General features: G+C 38.9%; 1 protein-coding gene across 6 annotated transcripts in view; it reads right to left on the bottom strand.

Moving 5' to 3' along the window:
- The window catches only part of LOC136676489 (solute carrier family 22 member 18-like), a 194,073-nt gene extending 176,100 nt beyond the window's left edge, over window positions 1-17,973 (bottom strand). For all 6 annotated transcript variants that reach the window (XR_010796297.1, XR_010796299.1, XR_010796298.1 and 3 more), the window contains exon 1: window positions 17,455-17,973. Coding sequence is in view for 3 of the 6 variants with exons in the window: in XM_066653557.1 (XP_066509654.1) it covers window positions 17,455-17,559 (105 nt within the window). In the remaining 3 variants the exon portion in view is untranslated. The remainder of the gene's footprint in view (window positions 1-17,454) is intronic.
- Window positions 17,974-18,226: the final 253 nt, after the last annotated feature.

Genomic DNA, 18,226 nt, shown 5'->3' with positions numbered 1-18,226 from the left:
TTGACAGACGTATGTATGGTCCTACCCTGAAGAAGTATGTACAATATGATCAAAATTTACCAAAAGGGGGCGCTACAATTGGACAACAACTGATTAAATTGTTTTTTTTATGTTATAGCGCCATCTAGGAATGCAGTGGCACACCAACTTAATTATGACATCTGCTCCTCAGTCTGATCAAGCATGTGAAGTTTTAAAATTTTTGGGGAAAGCGTTTTTGAGTTATAGGTGTATATTAGTGTACACATATAGCATATATTTGACTTGTGGAATACATGCTAGATCTCTCTTATTGTGAGGGGCCTGTAAGCTACATAGTAATAAAAGTGCAACAATTTTTTCATTCATTCATTCATTCATTATCTGTAACCGCTTATCCAGTTCAGGGTCGCGATGGGTCCAGAGCCTACCTGGAATCATTGGGCGCAAGGCAACAATTTTTTGATCAGTATTAAAGTTCGGATCCTTAGGATTCAGCTGATACCACATATGTCCATGTTAGGTAAATATCCACATAGGATTACACGCTCAAATGTTTCTATATGTGCATTCATGGCAGAGCTAAATATATGTGAAAGTAGTTATTTCTCACCAGCAGATGGCAGTCTAAAACTATACATTGTGCTGTTGAACTACAGTGGCTCTGAGACATGCAAAATGCAATGTGGAGCAAAGACCATAAGGCCCAGAAACACCTCCCTTGGCAGCAACATCCAGCAGGTGTGAAATGACTCAGCCAAGGAAGATGACACTCTTTGGCCAGATGGTGGCGCCATAGCAAAGGGAAAAGCATTGCGGTCTATATCTCCTACACCGTAAGGCCTATAGATGAAATCTTTTTTTTCCCCTTATTCCTTTGCTTTAGACAAACTAATTTGCTATTGGATCATTTAGCTCAGCCCACTTAGATTTTGAGCTAATTTGCATAATTTGCAAAATATACTTTTGTCAATAAGTCTTTGAATTTTTGACAAATTCCCTTGAGCTTGGTGCCAAAACGTTCACATGAGTCTGACCCTAGGTAATTATAGAACGAATGTTGACATTTTGATTCAAGATGGCCGCCATATGCAAATGAACCTCTTCAGCTTATCACAGGTTTTACTTGAACATCTCTAACTCCTTCATACTTTACTCAAATGGGTTCAAATTTCACATTCTACTTATAGAAATGCTTTTAAAGGTAGCATGTCAGCGATGTAGGCCTATTGCTTCCAAACAGGCCTGTTAAGCGAGAACCCCGTTAATTGCCGCTTGCGGCTATATTTATTATTATTATTATTCTTTATCTTGGCTAAAACGCAATGTGGAGCCAAGACCGTAAGGCCTAGAGACTCCATACTTGGCAGCTAGGTAGAACAGGTGTGAAATGACTCAGCCAAATAAAATTACACTTCTTGGCCTCAAGGTGGCGCTATAGCAAAGCCAAACGCATTTAGGTCCATATCTCCTAAACCCTGGGGTGTAGAAACAAAATTCTTTTTTTCCCTGATTCGTTGATCCTTGATGTATCAAAAACGGGTTAATCAAATTTTTGCTCCGCCCACTAGAAATTAGTGATAAAGAGCATAATTTGCTAAATCTACTTTTGCGAACTAGTCCGGGGATTTTAGTCCATTTCCCTTAAGCATGGTGCCAAAATGTTCACAGGAGGTTGCAGGTCAATAATTATCCAAAAAATGTTAGAATTTCGATTCAAGATGGCCGCCATATGCAAATGACCCTCTTCGGCTTTTCATATGTTTTACTTAAAAATTCATAACAATTTCATACTCTACTCAAATGTGTTAAAATTTCATATTTGACTTCCTGACATAATTTTGAGGTAGCCTGTCAAAGGAGGAACCAATATACCTATAGGGGGCGCTGTAAATGCTACAAGTTTATATCTCAGCATCCGTAAAGCAGATCGGACCGTCCTTTGGCATGCTGCTTCTGATGGGAAGGCTATAAGTGGAAAATTAAGGACAACGCGATTCGGGCAAAATTGTGATCGTCATCGGCCAATTAGAATTCAGCAGCTGTTTGAGTACCTTAACAAAGTCCAATCATCATGAAAATTGATTGGTACATCCCAGGGGAAACTTCCTAAGTGCATAAAAATTGTCGTAACGATAGCCTCTAGGGGGCGCTATATCAAGAAAATATGATATATCTCACCGAAAATTAAGCATATTGACACTCAGTTTGCTTCATTGTATACTCTGTAGAGGGCCTGACATCTTTGTAATTGCAAGTGTTGTCAGAAAATGCATCGTTTTTTCACAATAGCCAGTTGTTCAAAATTGAACTTTTGTGAACTAGTCCGTGAAATTTGACTCTATTCCAAAACAATTGACTTTGTTGGAATCTGCAGAGTCTGTAGGTAAATAATTATCCAAAAAAGTACAACATTTGGACACACTGTTGAAACAATAAATCAATTAGTCGAAGCGTGCTGAGTTTTTACATTCTTTCAGCTGTAACTCAAACAAATGAAGCCCAATCAAGACCACAATTTACATACATATGTAGAGTCTTACCCTGAAGGAGCCTGTAAAATATGACACAAATCCATCAAAAGGGAGAGCTACAATTAGACAATTACATGTTATGTGCAGTTTCTGTGTTCATGCTGGATTTCTGTAATTGGGAGGGGCCTGTAAGCCACATAGTGATGAATGTTCCACATTTTATTATCAATAATTAAAGTTCAGGTCCTTAGGATTCCTCTGATACCATATATGTCCATGTGAGTGAAATATTCACAGAGCAGTAGCTGTTTAAATAATCTGTTTGTGCATTTGTAACAGCTCAGCTCCTCTATGGGACAGTAGTAAATTGTTTCACCAGCAGGTGGCACTCTAAGACCAAATATTGCTTTGTTCATCTACATTCAAGAACTTATTTCTCTGTACAGGTCAAAAGTCATAACATATGAACAAAAATATTTATCATAATTAAAAACGGTGCTCACCAGTCATATCATGTCCTTTGCTAAACTAAAACAAATGGTTCATTAGCACTCGTGAAGCCTCACTGCCCAAAACTGCTTATGGTCTCTCTGTACTGATGCTCCTTACACCAACACTAAGGCCTCATTGTGCAGATCCTTGCTTTAATGGACACCTCATGGACACGTGACATGCAGTTAGTGAGTGATGTACTTAATCAGATTCTATGTTGTTGTTGATATTTACTATACACAATGGCTGCCATTGGCCACTGAGGTTTCAGCAGCTATTTGAAAGGCCCAACAAGGCCCAATCATAAAGAAATATTTACAGGGGCACTTCCTAAGTACATGAGACATTTCAAAATGATAGCTGCTAGTTGAAGGTATAATAAAATCATACATTCATTTTTACCTTGTTTGGCCTAAATGGTTCATGTGTCCTAAGGCCTCATTGACCTCTCAGACTGGCCAAAGGTCCCAATTAGGCCCATTCGTGTTAGGACCATGCCATTGCCGCTTGCGGCTATATTTAGGGGTTCGAGCACGAAGTGCTTGAAACCCTATTGTGTTTGTTCTGATTTTAATTTGTTATTAGGGGTCCAAGCACTGCAAGTGCTGGAGCCCTATTGTTTTTGTTCTGTTTTTTCCGCTTTTTTTGTTTTTTTTTTCTTCTTTTTCTCCGATGAAACGCGATGGGCAGCCCAAACCGTAGGTCCTACAGACTTGTCGTTTGGTCAACTGGTAGTAAACCCTCCCGCTACTCAGGCCCAAAAAATCAGCCCGATCAGCCTGATGGTGGCGCTATAGCGACGCGTTCCGCGTCGCTCCCTATATCTCCTACCCCGTGTGGCGTAGAAACGAAATTCTTTTTTTCCCAGATTCCTCTGGTCAGACCCTACAAAAAAGCCTCAAGAACCCATAAGCTCCGCCTACTTAGATTTTGAGCTAATTTGTATAATATGCAAAATCGCACACATTTTTGAGCGCGAACTAGTCTCTGGAAATGTACCCAATATGGACATATGTGGTATCAGCAGAATCCTAAGAACCTGAACTTTAATAATTATCCAAAAAAAGTTGGAATTTCATTACTGCTTGGCTTCCAGACTCCGCCCAAATACAGGGGTACAGCTCGTGTTCCAAAAATCAGACAAATACAGCTATAACTCGCAAACGCTTTCTCTAATTGCTACGATACTTCACATGCTTGATCCCTATAAGGGCCGGAAGACATGAGTACTTGGTTGTGCAACTGCAAGCCTAGGGGGCGCTATAACAGCAAAGAATTTGTTAAGCTTCACAGGATTGTCCCATTGACATGCCGCTTGGTATGCATGTGGTGTGTGATGAGCTGACACAGGTTATATGACGATGATGTCATATTCAAAAAAACAAGTCCGCCATCGGCCAATCAAATTTCAGCAGCTGTTTCATGACCTTAACAAGGTCCTATCATCATGACACTTGCATGGTATGTCCATGGCCCCACTTCCTGAGCACATAAAATGTTTCATAACGATAGCCACTAGGGGGCGCAATTAAATTTATCAACATGCAAATATGGAATATCTCAGCGAAATATAAACATATTAACAAGCAGTTTGCTTTATTTCATACTCTGCAAATTGCCTTACAACTTTGTAGTTACAACTATTGTCAAAAAATGCATAGTTTATCCACAATAGTCAGGTATGTGAAAATGGAGCTTTTCGCACTCCTCCCTGGAAATTTGTCTTATCAATAAACAACTGGTATTTTTGAAGTCTGTATAGCCTGTAGGTAAATAATTATCAAAAAAATCTAGAACTTTTGACACGCTGTTGTGGCAGTTATTTAACAAATATGCATGGGCGGGCCTCAATGCACTCTTTGAGCTATAACTACAACAAACTTCACCCAAATCAAACACAACTTGGTACACATATGTACGTCATTACTCTGAAGTAGTGTGCCAAATGTGACCACATTGCACAGAAAGGGGGCGCTACAATTAGACAGCAACTGGTTGCACAGGTTATAAATTGATTACACCGCCACCTAGAGATGCAGTACCAGCAAGATGAGATAGATATATTCTGAACATCATGGAAAAGGACCTTGTGCATTTTCATAACATATGCCTAAAGCATTTTTGAGTTACAGCTGTTTTTTATGTGATGTTTCAACGGCAAGCTGCACATCTCTATTTAAGCAGAGGCTGCAATCACACAGTAATGAAAGTTCCACATTTTTTTTGATAATTACTAAAGTTCAGGTTCTTACGATTCTCATGATACCACATATGTCTATATTGGGTTTTGATCCAAGGACTAGTTCTTGATCAAATATATGTCCGTTATATCTCATTTATACCCACCCCTGCAGACTAGCTATGCAGATTCCCCCCTCAGCCCCTCCCTCTCCTTCTCACACACAGACTGTCACCTCTCCCCCTCCCCTCCCCCCTGCCAGTCAGAGAGGGCCAGAGGACAGAGACAATTGAAAACATATCTAAACAAATCAACAATAACATCATGATTGGTTCCTTATTTTTGTTTCAGTGTCCAAGTTTTCAGCTCCACTGTCCGAAGGAGCACTTTACAGAAAGGGGTGCACCTCTTGCTCTGCATACTTTCATTGCTCCCTTTCACATGTTCTTCAATGGTCAGGACACCTACAAAGCAGATATGCTGAAAATGTATGACCTACTGTCTCTGCCTTTTTTATCTATAATGTGGACCAACAGAGTATGTGTGTGTAACAGTGTAGACAGTGAGTGGACACAGGTTTTAAAATTATCCAGCAGCACTGTTCTGTCTGATCCACTCATGAGAGCACAATAAACACTGACATAGCATCACAATGTCAAAATACAATGCTGACAATGTATGAGCAACTGTGTCTGAATTTATAAGTTTGACCAATAAAATATATGTATCTCAGTGTGGACAGTGAGTTGACACAGGTGTTAAAATCTCTAGCAGCACTGCTGTGTCTTATCCACTCATAAGAGCACTACACACACTGACCTATCACCACAATGTCAGTGTCACTGCAGTGCTGAGAATTATCCACCACCCATATTAAATATACTTTGTGGATGTCCTGAACATTGGGTCAGAATCCAGGGTGAAATTCCAGAGTCAGTTCTGTGCTCTGTGCTGTCTCTGTAACCCAAGCCCCATGTTCACCTGCCTGCAGAACAGAAATTCACCCACTCATCTACTACCCCTTCTTCTTACAATCCAGAGCACCAAGGATCACATTTTACAGCACTACTAAATCTATATTCAAGTGTGGCTCCTGTATCAGGAACTGTCATATGCTACGCTCCTGCTCTGCAAAGACTGCTCGCTTTCACCCTGCTCTTCAATGGTCTGGACACCCATACCTCCATACAGCAGGTATGACTCAGGTATTGGCATTTTAAATCCCTCAGCAACACTGCTGGACAGAGAATAGTCCACAACCAAACACTGCCACTGATGACAGACTCGAGTACAAGCAACTCCACATCATATCTGCTGTTTGGGGGTCCTGAACATTAGGGTGAGAAACCAGAGTGCAACTCCAGAGTGACTTCTGTGCTCTGTGCTGTCTCTGTCATCCACTACTCCTCCATCTCATGCTACACCTCCAAAGAGATGCCAGAACAGCATGGAACACCTTATAAACACTACACAAACTTCCCCAAAAGCCCCTATTATCTCAGGACAGCTCATATGCATAGAACACCTTACAAACACTACACAAACTTCCCCAAAAGCCCCTACTATCTCAGGACAGCTCTTATGCATAGAACACCTTACAAACACTACACAAACTTCCCCAAAGGCCCCTACTATCTCAGGACAGCTCTTATGCATAGAACACCTTACAAACACTACACAAACTTCCCCAAAAGCCCCTACTATCTCAGGACAGCTCATACGCTAGCACATTGTTCTCCTACCAGCGAATACCAGCTTGGACCCCGGGAATTGTCGCTTGCGGCTATATTTATTATTCTTTTTCTTTTTCTGCCATAAAACGAATCACACAGCCCAAACCGTAAGGCCTAGAGACTTGAGACTTGGTCAATAGGTAGTAGTCGGTCTCGCTACTCAGGCGCAAAATATCAGCCCAATTGGCCTCAAGGGGGCGCTACAGCGAAGGAAAACGCTTTCATTAAAAGATCTTCCACCCCGTGTGGCGTACAGACGAAATCTTTTTTTTCCTTGATTCCTTGGGTCCTGACAAATCAAAAAGGTACATACAACCACTAAGCTCCGCCTACTTAGATTTTTTGCTATTTTGCATAATTTGCAAAACCTACTTTTGTGTACTCCTCCGTGGATTTTTGTCCAATTTTCTTGAGCTTGGTGTCAAAATTTTCGCCGGAGCCTGTAGCTTAATAATTATCAAAAAAACTTTGAAATTTCGACTTAAGATGGCCACCATATGCAAATGAACCTTTTCGGCTTATTTTATGTTTTACTTAAAAATCTATAACAAATTCATGCTTTACTCAAGTGTGTTTACATTTCATATTCAACTTCCAGAAATGATTCTGAGATAGCTTCTCAAAGGAGAAGCCAATATTCATATAGAGGGCGCTGTAAATGCTTCAAGTTTATATCTCAGCATCCGTGAGGTGGATCGGACCGCCGCTTGGCATGCTGCTTCTATGGGCAAGGCTGTTGAGGGAAAATTAAGGACAACTCGATTCGAGCAAAATTGTGATTGTCATCGACCAATCAGCTGTCATCAGCTGTTTGACAACCTTAACAAGGTCCAATCATCATGGGATTTGACTGGTATGTCCCTGGTAGGACTTCCTAAGAGCAGAAAAATTGTCATAACGATAGCCACTAGGGGGCGCTATATCAAGAAAATATTATATATCTCTGTGAAAATTAAGCATATTGACACGCAGTTTGCATCTTTTTATACTCTGCAGAGGGCCTAACAACTTTGTAATTGCAAGTGTTGTCAAAAAATGCTTTGCTTTTTCTCTGTTTCCAAATGTTCAAAATTGAACCTTTTCGAACTAGTCCGTGGAATTTTGCGATATTCCCAAACAGTTGACCTTGTTGGAATCTGCAGAGTCTGAAGGTAAATAATTATCAAAAAAAGTTCAACATTTGGACAAACTTTTGTTGTAATAAAACAATTAATTTAAGCGTGTGGAGCTTTAAACATTCTTTTAGCTATAACTCAAACAAATTAAATCTAATCAAGACCAACTATGACAGACGTATGTATGGTCCTACCCTGAAGAAGTATGTACAATATGATCAAAATTTACCAAAAGGGGGCGCTACAATTGGACAAAAACTGATTTAATTGGCTTTTTTATGTTATAGCGCCATCTAGGAATGCAGTGGCACACCAACTTAATTATGACATCTGCTCCTCAGTCTGATCAAGCATGTGAAGTTTTAAAATTTTTGGGGAAAGTTATAGGTGTATATTAGTGTACAAATATAGCATATATTTGACTTGTGGAATTCATGCTAGATCTCTCTTATTGTGAGGGGCCTGTAAGCTACATAGTAATAAAAGTGCAACAATTTTTTAATTCATTCATTCATTCATTATCTGTAACCCTTATCCAGTTCAGGGTCGCGGTGGGTCCAGAGCCTACCTGGAATCATTGGGCGCAAGGCAACAATTTTTGATCAGTATTAAAGTTCGGATCCTTAGGATTCAGCTAATACCACATATGTCCATGTTAGGTAAATATCCACATAGGATTACACGCTCAAATGTTTCTATATGTGCATTCATGGCAGAGCTAAATATATGTGAAAGTAGTTATTTCTCACCAGCAGATGGCAGTCTAAAACTATACATTGTGCTGTTGAACTACAGTGGCTCTGATACATTATGCAAAATGCAATGTGGAGCAAAGACCATAAGGCCCAGAAACACCTCCCTTGGCAGCAACATCCAGCAGGTGTGAAATGACTCAGCCAAGGAAGATGACACTCTTTGGCCAGATGGTGGCGCTATAGCAAAGGGAAAAGCATTGAGGTCTATGTCTCCTACACCGTAAGGCCTATAGATGAAATCTTTTTTTTCCCTTATTCCTCGGCTTTAGACAAACTAATTTGCTATTGGATCATTTAGCTCAGCCCACTTAGAGTTTGAGCTAATTTGCATAATTTGCAAAATATACTTTTGTCAATAAGTCTTTGACTTTTTGACCAATTCCCTTGAGCTTGGTGCCAAAACGTTCACATGCGTCTGTCCCTAGGTAATTATAGAACGAATGTTGACATTTTGATTCAAGATGGCCGCCATATGCAAGTGAACCTCTTCAGCTTATCACAGGTTTTACTTGAACATCTCTAACTCCTTCATACTTTACTCAAATGGGTTCAAATTTCAGATTCTACTTATAGAAATGCTTTTAAAGGTAGCATGTCAGCGATGTAGGCCTATTGCTTCCAAACAGGCCTCTTAAGCGAGAACCCCGTTAATTGCCGCTTGCGGCTATATTTAGGGGTTCGAGCACGAAGTGCTTGAAACCCTATTATAATTGTTAGGATTTTTCTTATTATTCTTCCGTTTCTTTTTCTGCACTAAAAGTGATCGCACAGCCCAAACCGTAAGGCGTACAGACTTGAGGCTTGGCCAGTAGTTAGTAAACCCTCCCGCTACTCAGGCGCAAAAAATCAGACTGACTGGCCTCATGGGGGCGCTACAGCGAAGGACAACACCTTTTCTTACGGGGCTTCTACCACGTGAGGCGTAGAGACGAAATTTATTTTCCCCTGATTCCTTGAGTCCTGCTGAATCAAAAAGGTCGATGCAACCACTAAGCTCCGCCCACTTAGATTTTTTGCTATTTTGCATAATTTGCAAAACCTACTTTTGCGTACTAGTCCGTAGATTTTTGTCCAATTTTCTTGAGCTTGGTGTCAAAACGTTCGCAGGAGTCTGAAGCTTAATAATCATCGAAAAAACGTTGACATTTAAATTCAATGTAGCTGCCATATGCAAATGAACCTTATCGGCTTATCGCCCTTTTTACATGAACAGCTGTTACTTCTGCATACTTTACTCAAATGGGTTGCAATTTCAGATTCTGCTTAGGGACATGATTTTGAGGTAGCATGTCGTCGGTGATGCGAAAATTCACATAGGGGGCGCTCTAAATACTAGAAATTCATATCTCAACATCCGCAAGTCCGATCGGTCCGCCGCTTGGAATACAGCTGCTTTAGGCAAGGCTCTAAGTGGAAAATAAAGGACAAGTCGATACTCGCCAAATTGTAACGTCATCGGCCAATCAGAACTCAGCAGCTCCCTGACAAGCTTGACAAAGGTCAATCATTATGATACTTGACTGGCATGTCCATGGACGCACTTCCTAAGAGCAGAAGACGTTTCGTAATGATAGCCACTAGGGGGCGCTATAACAAGAAAATATGTAATATCTCAGCGAAAATTAAGCATATTGACATGCAGTTTGCTGGACTCTGTACTCTTTATATTGCCTAACAACTTTGTAATAGCAAGTATTGTCAAGAAATGTATTGTTTTTTCTCAATGGCCAGTTGTTTGAAAATTGAGGTTTTCGAACTAGTCCGTGGAATCTGATGCTATTCCCAAACAATTGGTCTTGTTGGAATCTGTAGAGTCTGGAGATAAATAATCTTTAAAAAAAGTATGACTTTTTAACATTATGTTGTTACAACATGTCAATAAACTGAAGTGTGAGCTGCTTTATAGATTCTTTCATCTATAACTCCAAGAAAAGAAGCCCAATCCAGACCAAACTTTATAGGCATATGTAAGACCATACTCTAAAGGAGCATGTCTATCATGGACTAAATCCACCAAACAATTGGACAATAACTGATTAAAAGGCTCCTCTTTTAATTAATCTCTATTAATGTGCTTGGACACAGAGTTCTGTGAACAGCCAGCATTTTTAGTAATGACCATTTGTGTCTTGCTCTGCTGGTGTAAGGTGTCAATGGTCGTCTTTTGGACAACTGTCAAGTCAGCAGTCTTCCCCATGATTGTGGAGCCTACAGAACTAGACTGAGAGACTATTTAAAGGCCTTTGCTGGTGTTTTGAGTTAATTCACTGATTAGAGTGTCGCACTAGTTGTCTTCAATATTGAACCTTTTCACAATATTCAAACTTTCTGACATACTGAATTTGGGGTTTTCATTAGTTGTCATTTATAATCATCAAATTAAAAGAAATAAACACTTGACATATATCAGTCTGTGAGTAATGAATGAGTATAATATACAAGTTTAACTTTTTGAATAGAATTATGGAAATAAATCAACTTTTTCATGATATTCGAATTTTATGTTTATAGTATGTTTATAGTTTATAGTAAGCACTGCTCACACATTATATACCTCACACAATCACACAGTAATGAAAGTTCCACATTTTTTTGACAATTACTAAAGTTCAAGTTCTTACGATTCTCATGATACCACATATGTCTATATTGGGTTTTGATCCAAGGACTAGTTCTTGATCAAATATATGTCCGTTATATCTCATTTATACCCACACCTGCAGACCTGCTATGCAGAATCCCCCCTTAGTCCCTCCCTCTCCTTCTCACACACAAACTGTCACCTCTCCCCCTCCCTTCCCCCCTGCCAGTCAGAGAGGGTATCTCAAAATATATGTATCTCAGTGTGGACAGTGAGTTGACACAGGTGTTAAAATCTCTAGCAGCACTGCTGTGTCTTATCCACTCATAAGAGCACTACACACACTGCCATATCACCACAATGTCAGTGTCACTGCAGTGCTGAGAATTATCCACCACCCACATTAAATATACTTTGTGGATGTCCTGAACATTGGGTCAGAATCCAGGGTGAAATTCCGCTACTCCTCCATCTCATGCTACACCTCCAAAGAGATGCCAGAACAGCATGGAACACCTTCCTACCACCTACCACTACACAAACTTCCCCAAAAGCCCCTATTATCTCAGGACAGCTCATATGCATAGAACACCTTACAAACACTACACAAACTTCCCCAAAAGCCCCTACTATCTCAGGACAGCTCATATGCTAGCACAATGTTCTCCTACCAGCGAATACCAGCTTGGACCCCGGGAATTGTCGCTTGCGGCTATATTTTATATTTATTTTTGGTGCTCACTACATTATAACAAATTTGAAATGTAATTCCTCAGAATTTAGTGATAACTTTGTCTGACAATGTGGACAAGACAGCAAAGTAATCTGTACTATGTTGTCACAACCTCCCAGAGAGTTTCAGACAACGTTGCCACAACCTTCTGAGGAATTACATTTCAATGTGGTGACAACATAAAGAGCACCAAGCAGACAACATTGTGGGCACCAAAAAAAATAGGTTGTCACAACGTTGTTATATAATGTAAATAATGTAAATGGTGGTGGTGGTTTATTAAATATCTGGATAGAACAGCGTGGGATATGGAGTGAGGCTATATTGTTTGTGTCAATATTTGAAGTTTTTTAATTGCTTTTAAGTCTAAATCTTGTATAGAGTCATTCTGTTCTCTCATTATGAGTCTCTTCTCTGCTCAGCTTTCTGCTTTGCTCTGCTGACTGCCCTGCTCCCACCCGCATTCGGTCACTCTCTCACACACACACACAATGGAGACAAGTGTGAAGAGGAGTCTATAAAAACAAGAACAGAGGTTCAGTTATATGGAAATGTTTTGGATTTTACCGGTCAGATGAGTAACAGAAACGGACTATCTGCAGGGAATGCCGAAAGGAGGTAGTATCAAAATGCTGTAGTACTACCAGCCTATATCACCACTTACAACAGCAGCACAAACTGTATGAAGCTGTTAAATTCAGAGGTGCTGCCACTACTGTTCTGAAGAATTCACCTCCCAGTACCACAAGACTAGTTCAGACAGCATTGCAAGCTTCATTAGCTAATGTTGTGCCTTACAAAAGAAAAGTATGAAGTGGCGTGGAATTACTAAGACGGTAGTTTCCCAGTAAACTAGGAACGTCCCTGGACGTTCAAAATAGGTCTAAAAGTCTGTAATCCATCTTAATAAGCCAGTTAAGTGGTGAGTGGTACCGTCAGTGGACGTCCAAAATACATTTAAAACAAGTTATTTCGGGACCCATTGATAGTGTCAGTGAACGTCTGAAATGCGTTTTAAACAGGTCAGTTATTTTGGGACCAACTGCTGACATCCAAAATGCATTTTAAACAAGTCAATTATTTTAAGATCAACTGATAACGTCAGTGGATGTCCAAAATGTGTTTTAAATAAGTCAGTTAATTAGAAACCAATTAATAACGTCAATGGACTTCCAGAATTCGTTTTAAACAAGTCAGTTATTTCGGGACCAATTAATAACATCAATGAACATCCAAAACACATCTTAAAAAAGTCTGTTATTTTGGGACAAATTAATGACTTCAATGGACGTCTGAAATTAGTTTTAAACAAATCAGTTATTTTGGGACCAACTGATAACGTCAGTGGATGTCCAAAATATGTTTTAAACAAGTCAGTTAACTTCGGGACAAATTAATGACGTCAATGGACGTCCAAAATGAGCTTTAAACAAGTCAGATATTTCAGGACAAACATTGGACGTCCAAAATGCGTTTTATTCAAGTCAGTTATTTCGGGACCAATTAATAACATCAGTGGACTTCGAAAAATGAAGTTTAAATAAGTCAGTTATTTTGGGGCCATTTAATAATATCAATGGACCTCTAAATTGCATTTTAGAAAAGTCAATTATTTCGGGACCAATCGCTGGATGTCTGAAATTCATTTTAAACAAGTCAGTTATTTCTGGACCAATTAATAACATCAATGGACGTCCAAAATGTGTTTTTAACAGGTCAGCTATTTTGGGACCAACTGATAACGTCAATGGACGTTCAAAATGTATTTTAAACAAGTCAGTTATTTCAGGACCAAACACTGGATGTCCAAAATGCATTGTATACAAGTCTGTTATTTTGGGACCAATTATTGGACAATTGAAATGCATTTAAAACAAGTCAGTTATTTTGGGTCCAGTGATAACGTCAGTGGACATTCAAAATGTGTTTTAAATAAGTCAGTTATTTTGGGACCAATTAATAACGTCAGTAGACCTCCAAAACAAGAGAGAGAGAGAGAGAGACCCTCCCCTTCAGATAACAGTTACTGAGTTTGAATACGGCCCCAAAATAAGTTTCAGTGGATGATTTTTTCAACTGTTTGTGGAAGCAGGCATTACTAAAACAGCAGAGGAGGCTGAAAAATTCAGAGGTAAGTGGTATTTAATCTTAATAAAACTTACTCATTCGGGTAAAGTATAAGTGCTTTAGCAAAGAAACAGCTAGCAAAGCTAGGCTGAACAAAATTCACCACTTCAGCAATGGATTTACAGCTGTACTCTCTAAAATACACATCACCATCTCATGAGAGAGGACTTCAACAAAGAAGCTAACAGATTCTTATTTGACCTAAACAATAATTTAACAACTATTGCATCAATGTGGCTTCTGTGCTTTCATTCATGTATTCATTCAATTTCTTTAACTGCTTGTCCAGTTCAAGGTTGTGGTTGGTACAAAACATTTACATATTTACATACTACACTGTGCACGAGGTGGGAACATACCCTAGACAGGCCACTAGACCTTCACAGGGCACCACACACCGACACATTCACTCACACTATGGACAGTTTTGAGTAGCCAATCCACTTGCCAATGTGTGTTTGGACCATGGAAAACCCATGCAGACACAGTGAGAATACACCAGACTCCCGAGGGGGCACAAATGTAAACTGATAGTTAATAGGTATGGGATTATTATTAAAGCATTTTTCTTCATGATGTATAGGCACTGCCTTTACAAAGATAAACTTGTTTTTCTTGACTTACAGCTCATTAAGCATGAGAAAGTCAACTGTTGGTACACCAACTGAAATAGTCAAAGTCAACAGAAAAGCGATATTATGTCTTAGTGTGTCATGCGATGTCTATTTCAATTTCTCTGTAGGGTGAACCTACAACATCATATGTGAAAATTCAGCTGAAAGATCTGGACTGGGAAATTGGTGTTTCCAGAGGAAGCCAGAGTGTGGTGAAAGCTGAGTTAAGGTTTGTTGTCATATTGCAGTAGATGTGGCCTTCTTCACAACCTCCTGTATGTATCACGCCTTCAAATTTTAATACCCTGCACACCTGAAAACACCATGACATTTCTCCAGACATGCATTTCAAACATGGAGTTGCAGAGTGTGACTCGAGTGATCAACCTCCTGTACTAAACTTTTCATGCCTCCACTGAACCAATGTACTCAATCCCTGCATAGAAATTTGACCTTTGCCAAACTCATAGAACACTTAGCTTGTGCATGGACATGTACAGTATAACCTGTGGTATATGACTGCCAGTACACTATTTTCAAGTTTAATTCTCAAAAAAGATGTGTACTGAAAACAACAATAATTTTCCTTATTTTTCCATATTTATATTAATTAAATTTAAACAGGTTTAAACAGATAAAAAAAGTCAAATCTGATATTTTAAAATGTCAGTTTTGTGTCCTCTTGTGGATATTTATTAATTAAAAAAAATGTTTAAAATGGCTATATTTTTGATTTTGCCTTTTTACTTAAGTAATTGTTTTCAAAGTTTATGTGTGGATGTCTTTTCAACTTTAATTCAGGGTTTATTGAATGATATTTAGGTATGTGATTTCAACTTTGAGATAACGTCTTTAAAAGCATGTCTATAATGTGACTCTGTTAGTCGTCTTTTCAACGTCTTTGTTTGAACGTCTTTTCAACTTTCATTTTCAATCTTAAGAAAACGCTGACTGAACAACATTTAGGTATGTAATTTCAACATGTGTTTGAACGTCGTTTCAACTTTTATTTTCAACCTTAAGAAAACGTTGATTAGACAGCAGTCAAGTACATTATTTCAATGTTGAATCAACGGCTAAATGTTTACTGGGTTACTGCAAAGCTTGTTTCAATAGTACAGCAAAAGGTCTCCAAATGGCTGATTAAAACTCCTGACCCATGATACCAATTGCCCAGTCGCAATTTCTTTGCATGAGAAGCGCTGCCTAACATGTACATTCAACTCCGACAGACCCTTTGCAACCGGCTCGCCAGTAAAACATTTTGCCTTGACAACAGATATATGGTTAAGACACACCTGTGAGCCATATTTGAGCGTGACTATCCATGTTATTGAAGATTGATAGATTGAAAATGTGTGTCTGCAGACGAGCTATTTCCCAGAAGTCCATACTGGAAGCACATAGCCTTTACACTACAAACTAAATTGAATAATAAAACACACATGCACTTCATAGCAACACTATGATGTCCAACCTGTTATGTGCATGTCCACTCTGCTAGGTCTTTGGTGGTAACAGGGTTGACCATAACAGGGTGGACATTCTGATATATAATTTGCCATTATCCAGTGTGTGAGCAAGACCAGGCTATGAACAATGTGAAATGTATGCTTTTTAATATGATTATTTTGAAATTATTTAATGTGACTATTTTTCTCATATTTCTCCTAACAGGGTGGACATGTGGTTGACCATGTCAGACAGATGGGATAAAATGAGGAAAAACAGACATTAACATGAGGAGTTAGCCACTCATCTTCCACAGTTGTTTTCCCCTCATAAATATGATGTGACCTCCAGAAAATTATGTCAGTATGCAAAACAGCTCTTCATTTAAAAAGACAGTACTTCGACATAACAGGGCGGACAGTGACTGAAGAGACATGTGGAAAACCCTTATAATCGATGATAAAATAAAAAAACCCTATAGTTTAAAAAGGCCTTAAGAAAAACTTTTAAACAATATTAAAAGGCTGAAAGTGTGTGAAAAACCCCTAGTGTGTGAAAAATAAAAACAGTTTAAATGTATAAAATAAGATTTTTGGGGTAGACTCCATTATGTTTAACATTTGAAAATTGTTTGTTATTTCAGTAGGATTTACAGACATTATATTGTTTACATTTTTACATAAATACAGTGATCAGTACTGGGGACGCAAAAGACACCGAACTGTACGAATGGTGCACTGTGTACAAAATGACAGTGAGGATAGCATTTGAATTTGTCTCAGAATACTTATAATAAGTATACTAGTTATGCAAAAATCAGCATTGGTAAGCTAGTGTGCCATACAGTACATATCTACACAATGGTGTGTTACATGATGTTACAGGCAACTAAAGCCACAGCACAGTAACCTGGCTGTCTGGGTTAGTATAGCCATTAAAAAAAAAGCAAATCTTACCTCTGCAGCAAAAAAAAAAAAAAAAAAAAAACTCATCCTCAGATTTTAAATATTTTTGGTTTCTCTTCTAATTTGTTGTGCTTCGTTTTGGTTTGCAAACGCTCTTCAGTAATATTCCACATTTATCTGGTTTATAATGGACGAACAAGCATACGAAGGCTGAATTTGCTGTTTTGATATCTCCATGTTATACACTTTTACTGTTTAGCTGAATTTGTAACACTGAATTTGGAACGTCTTTTATGCAAAACACATTTTACTTACAGGGGTGACTGAAAACTGGACGAAAAGAAGTGTGATATCCAAAGCGCTGATTATATAGGTTACATATATAACTTTTTGGATCTTTGCGGCTGTTAGTGGCTCCATGTTGGGATCACCAGTCCAGGGTATTCACTGCTGGGTAACTGTTGTGATACAGATTAGCTTATTTCACTTGGTAACCACGTTAAAATGGCTCTTGCCCGCTGAGAGTGCAGAGCCCTGTAGTTCGACCTTACTAACAACGAAAGAATTGGACTTTGAACCTAGACTGAAACATACAGGCAAACACACTAATGGATTAAAAAAATATATAAGTTCTTAACCGTTGTGAGCTTTGACATTCACAATCCTAGCCGCGGTATTTTTAAAACTGCCAAAAGCACTAAAAATCGACATTCGTATTAAATGAGTCCTGTTGATACAGGCATGGAGATTTTATGGGTTTCCCACCCCAAATCACTCAATTTTATCTGCTACCTATGGGGGAAAAACTCAACAGCGTTATTTCCTGGTTGCACAAAGCCGTAGAAATATGCGAAGAGTGAAAGGAAAATAGTAACCGAGTTAAACACGTGAAACGCGAACACGGCTATTACACACATTACGGTAAGAGTCAAAGCACAGGGCTGTAAAGCCTTTTTGTCGTATTACACATACAACTTTGTCAACTGATTCTGAAGCACTCATTTAGAAACTGTCAGGTCAGAAAGGCTTTCTCCCTTGAAGCCTGACTTAGCTTTGTCAATGTCTCATTAAAAATCATAGCTTAATT

The sequence above is a fragment of the Hoplias malabaricus genome, chromosome X2 (assembly GCF_029633855.1).
Source record: "Hoplias malabaricus isolate fHopMal1 chromosome X2, fHopMal1.hap1, whole genome shotgun sequence".
Classification (NCBI taxonomy): domain Eukaryota; kingdom Metazoa; phylum Chordata; class Actinopteri; order Characiformes; family Erythrinidae; genus Hoplias; species Hoplias malabaricus.
Note: the sequence above shows the minus strand (reverse complement) of the source record. Positions and strands in the feature narration are given on the sequence as shown.